Below are 4,980 nucleotides of genomic sequence, written 5' to 3' on the forward strand. Positions count from 1 at the left end.
TTTAATACCTCACCGTTAAAACTTTTGTTTTTATTTCATTTAATTTTTTGTTCAAAATTTAACGTTAAGTTTTGAAAAAATTAAAAGTTTAGACACTAAAACGAACAAAGTGATAGTTTAGATACTTAACGCGTTAATTTTTAATGATAAAGAATTAAAATAAAATGAAAATTAAAAGTTAAACATAATTTTGAAAAAATTGAGAGTTTAAATACTTAAACAAATCAATACCGATAGTTTATGTATTAAATACGTAGTTTACCCATTATACTAGTCGTTGGATATACCGAGAGTGATGTGCTGCAGTCTGACCTGCGCTACTAATACGCGTATGATATCGATGACCTTATCCGATTAGCAAGGTGAGATTTTTACTATTACGAGGACGGTGACATTTGAAAGGGACGCCCTGCCTTAGTTGTCCCTGTCCTTGCGGGCTGACTGAGGAGTAATCAGCATCTATGTCAACGTGGGCGTTGCCTGTTGTGACATGATATCATCATCAGCATTTAGATGTTAGAGAGGTCGCCTCCTCAGACTCATTGGGCCAAATACCGAGGACATTATAAACAAGCCTTTTAATTTATATAAATCAATACCCAAAAGAGAAGCCCAATTCTTGAAACCGAGAGACCAAAACCAAATAATACCCATTGTCTTGTAAGAAAAGAGCAACCAGGGAAATCGCAGATTCGCAGTATCTGTCTGCAAGAACAAGTTCATCAAAGGGCGCCGATTGTTTTCTGACAGGGTCTGTTTTGAAAGTTCAACTCCCGCGCTCCTTTGCCTATCCAGGTGAGCATCTCTTTTTGTACACGATGCGAAAGTGAAACTCTCCCAGTCTTACTTTGTATTGGGTCTCGAACTTTCTCTAGCCTAATTGATCTGTATCATGAAATTTTGAAATGGGTTTTGTGTTTCAAATCAAGGAAATGCAATTTTAAATTCTCATTAGCAGAACGTTCTTTTTTCTTTGGGGGTGGGTGGCATTTTGGGGTTTATTGTGGTGGTTGCACTTCCTTTTTCTGGGATTGTCATTAAGTGGTAGTTGAAAGTAGAAAGAAGACTGACAGTTGATTTTGAAAGGTGTGATCAAAGGTTGTTGATGCTTAACTTTGCCTAGATTATGGCATACCCTGAGCCTCAAGGCGCGGAGAGGGAGAAAGTTCAGGTTAACCCTGACCCAAGAAAACCCAGGATTTTACTCGCTGCCAGTGGAAGTGTAGCTGCCATAAAGTTTGGGAATCTCTGCCATTGTTTCTCGGAATGGGCAGAAGTTAAAGCTGTTGCCACGAAGGCTTCTTTGCATTTCATTGACAGAGCATCACTTCCTAAGGATCTTAAGCTTTATACTGATGAGGAGGAATGGTCTAGTTGGGGGAAAATAGGTGACAGTGTGCTTCACATCGAGCTTCGTCGATGGGCTGATATTATGGTCATTGCCCCATTGTCAGCAAACACGCTTGGCAAGGTAATATTATTCGGCTCCTCTATGTTGTACCTTGCATTAACCGTTGAAGGGACGCTGAACATTATATGTTCAATTCAATGAAAAGAGCATTGGAGACTGTTGGGAGAATGCGTGAAAGTCTCCTAATTCTAGCGATTAGGGTGTGCTTTATGTTGCTGTAGAAAGATCCAAACACTTGTTTGATGCATCCTATCATGATGAGTTTAGAATTTGTGCGAAGCATTCATGTGCTTTTGATATTCCCATTTTGTGAAGCTGGTTTGTTGGTTAGACAATTGTATTGCTCGATGCAATTGCAACTCTCTTAAGCATTTTCTTTTTCATCTTTTAATATCTGCTGTTGCAGATTGCTGGGGGATTATGCGACAATTTGCTGACTTGTGTCATACGAGCATGGGACTACAGCAAGCCTATGTTTGTTGCACCAGCGATGAACACTTTCATGTGGAGCAACCCTTTCACAGAAAAGCATCTCATGACAATTGATGAGCTTGGAATTTCCCTCATCCCACCTGTCTCGAAGCGACTAGCTTGTGGGGACTATGGGAACGGCGCAATGGCGGAACCTTCTCTAGTCCACTCTACTGTAAGACTATTCTTGGAGTCACGGCCACAACCAAGTGACTGAAGAACCTGTTGATTCGCCATGAATAACAAACACCATATTAGTTGTGTTGTAATCCATTTGATCCAGTATTGGGCGTGTTTCTGTTAGCCGTCAAACAAGCTTAATGTACACTTATAGTTGCATTTTAGAGTTTGGTTAAACCTTGCACATCATGAAGAATTGTCTCTGAAATACTTCATGAAATCTGACCTTGTAAGCTGATGATATTTGATGATTTGCAGAATCTTACTACGTATATAGATTAGCTATTGTTTGTGTCTACAGTATACCGTGTCACAAAGATTAAGTCCAGTCAGGGGGTTAAATGTTTATGAGCCTCACCAGGTTGAAGGGCCCCAGGGCCGTGTAGCGACAGAAGTGGTCAGATTGAGTCACTGAGTCCGACTTCTGAGTCATATGGTACATATAATGCACTCCAACATTTTCACCAATCACCACGGTTAAAATCAAAACCACAAGACAATGGTTTCAAACAAGAAACAACCACCCATTTAACCATGCTAACGAATAGGTTTTTATAAAAGAGAAAAGATGAACCACCCTACGCATACGGTTAACCCGTAAGTGGCCGTGTAACCACACCTGTTAACTAAATGGTACTCGTTTTAATATAAATCCATTCAGCATTATACTGTTTTGATATTTTGTATTGTTCCATATTGAGCGTACCTAATTCAACAGGTTGACACAAAATTTTAATTCAAGTGCACGGTTCCTATAAGAGGTAAAAGATGAACAATCCTAAGCGTTCTAACCATGGTTAGCTCGTGTGTATTTATATAAATACACATACATAGGGGTTGATAGATGAGGTTGACATAAAAAGAAAAGTAATTTTAATTGCTTTCTGGGATTTGTTTATTCTCTGCAAATAGAAGCAATGACTATTGCTATTGGTATTTGGCTGTAGAGAATTAGAGGAAAAGAAACGAAAAGGGAGGAGATTGTATTAATGGGGTTTCGAGAACCTTGATATTGGTCAAACTTACTGGTCTAGTTGCTTTAGGGTGTTGTATAAAAAACACATATCCAGGGGCATATTTTGAATGAATTCTTTTGGATTCAATAAACAGAAGCTTCAGACATTAGAAAGGATAGTAAAACAAAAGTTATTGAAGATTTGATTTTGATGGTTTTATTTTGAGGTTGTTGAATGAAAGCTTATTGATAAGGAAAGATTGATGGGTAAGAAGTCTAAAAAAACCAAGCAACTTTCGGTGGCAATAGTCGAGGGTTCATCAGCAGGAGAAGAAGCACACCAACAACAATCTCAGCCTCAGACTCCTAGAAAGAGAGGTAGACCACGAAAGATTGTTGAGAGGACTGGAAGTGAAGAAATGAAAGAAGAGGAAGCAGCTGAAGTTACTGAGAGCCACTCAAAAAAACTAAAAACTACTGTGGAACAACAACAAAAACATGAAGAAGAAGAAGAAGAACAAGAGCAAAGGCCAGAGGCAAAGACAGAACCAGAGCCTTCATCAACTTCCATTGGAAGCATGAAGAAAGGAGAGGGACAATCAGTGGCACCAAAGGAGCCTCCAACAAGGAGAACAAGAAGAAAAAGCAAACCCAGAAAGAGCAGCTAAAATTTCTTCAGTTTGTCTTTACAAAGTCCGGTAAATCCATTCTCCCCCCCCCCCTCTTGCTTACTGCATTTATATGGTAGCTCCAAGAAAGGAAACATTAAAATGGTTGAGTTGGATGAAGATGGAGTCTCCAGCTTACACGATGAAAGCTTCTTGATTTCATCAAACTTGCATTGTAGCTTTATCAATCTGTTTCACATGTAAACACAGAAAAGCATAATATAAAGGACCTTGCTTTTTCTTTTCCCTGATTGCAGTAATTGGCCTTTCTTAACCATCTTCTTTATCCCACATGTTTTTCTGTATCAATAAACAAAGCTTAAAGGTAGCAAAGACAGGTTTTATTATTATGCCATTATATGAATTAAATCAGATTAAAGTTGTTACAACTATTACTATACATATTTTTCTTGTTAAACTACTACTTGTTATTCCGATTACTGTTAGTAATAGGTTAGTTGACTGTATTTTTTTCCCTTGGTCATGTTCATCTTTGATAACGTCTCAACCTCAGAAACATATGAAAAGAATAATAAAGTAATAACACTTGAGGGTCTATTTAGAAAGGATTTCTGAATTCAACATGCTAAACAAGTTCTTTTAATACACTGTAATATGCAATCGTCTTTTACCGAAAAGGTGATCGGAAAATGATAAGTTAGCCATTTTTAAGATTACAGTGGGATAGAATATTAGAAGAAAAAAAATACGGGGATGTCCGACGAAAGGGACAGGACATTACGTTTAAGCGATAACGGATGGGGATATTTCCCTGTAGGAACATGGCTCACATCTTAAAGGTGAGATAAATTTTAGAGATTCACGTCAGCAACATCACAGAGCGAAGTTATCATATAATCGTGTCGTTAAATTATTAACAGCAGAGTGATATAATTATACTTAAAAGTAAACGGTTAATATTGAAAATGATGTTTCTTCGATGGCAACTGCTTATAATCTGCATAAAAATTCGTAAGCTTTGAATTATGATCGTCTTTTTTCAGAGGTCGGTTTTAAAAAAATACGAGCCCAAACCATCTGCAGACCAACTAATAGCATTCCATATTTGGAATCAAATATAACTGTAACACTTGATGTCTTGCATGAGCACTACACATAAAATGGCTGAATCAGCCGTGTTAAATATGATGATTGATTTACAAATATCTCGCCAACTTTGAGCACCGAGTGATCACAAATTGAGTTTGGATGTAAGAGCAACACAATGCAATTTGTTTGTGAAATTTGTGACTGTAAAAAATACATTGACATATCAAGGTCGCCATGCAGTCTTC

General features: G+C 37.8%; 2 protein-coding genes across 3 annotated transcripts; both read left to right on the forward strand.

Moving 5' to 3' along the window:
• Positions 1 to 373: 373 nt before the first annotated feature.
• Positions 374 to 2,313, forward strand: LOC120212861 (phosphopantothenoylcysteine decarboxylase-like). Its single transcript, XM_039211044.1, has 3 exons — positions 374 to 795; positions 1,087 to 1,471; positions 1,818 to 2,313. Exons 2-3 carry the CDS (start codon positions 1,127 to 1,129, stop codon positions 2,097 to 2,099), a joined length of 627 nt encoding a protein of 208 aa, XP_039066975.1. The 5' UTR covers positions 374 to 795; positions 1,087 to 1,126; the 3' UTR covers positions 2,100 to 2,313.
• Positions 2,314 to 2,997: 684 nt separating this feature from the next.
• LOC120212794 (ABC transporter F family member 4-like) lies at positions 2,998 to 3,724 on the forward strand. Of its 2 annotated transcripts, XM_039210980.1 has the most exons (2): positions 2,999 to 3,516; positions 3,550 to 3,724. In XM_039210980.1, exons 1-2 carry the CDS (start codon positions 3,281 to 3,283, stop codon positions 3,683 to 3,685), a joined length of 372 nt encoding a protein of 123 aa, XP_039066911.1. In that variant the 5' UTR covers positions 2,999 to 3,280; the 3' UTR covers positions 3,686 to 3,724. The 2 variants fall into 2 exon arrangements, with proteins under 2 accessions (XP_039066910.1, XP_039066911.1); XM_039210979.1 differs by having other exon boundaries at positions 2,998 to 3,724.
• Positions 3,725 to 4,980: the final 1,256 nt, after the last annotated feature.

This window comes from Hibiscus syriacus, unplaced genomic scaffold (genome assembly GCF_006381635.1).
Source record: "Hibiscus syriacus cultivar Baekdansim isolate YM2019G1 unplaced genomic scaffold, ASM638163v2 tig00110017_pilon, whole genome shotgun sequence".
NCBI lineage: Eukaryota > Viridiplantae > Streptophyta > Magnoliopsida > Malvales > Malvaceae > Hibiscus > Hibiscus syriacus.

Bases quoted from the DNA above. Each gene is read 5' to 3' on its own strand.
- LOC120212861 (XM_039211044.1), top strand. From the start codon at position 1,127: ATGGCATACCCTGAGCCTCAAGGCGCGGAGAGGGAGAAAGTTCAGGTT. The intron at 1,472-1,817 runs GTAATATTATTC...CTGCTGTTGCAG, and splicing joins CAGCAAACACGCTTGGCAAG to ATTGCTGGGGGATTATGCGA.
- LOC120212794 (XM_039210979.1), top strand. From the start codon at position 3,281: ATGGGTAAGAAGTCTAAAAAAACCAAGCAACTTTCGGTGGCAATAGTC.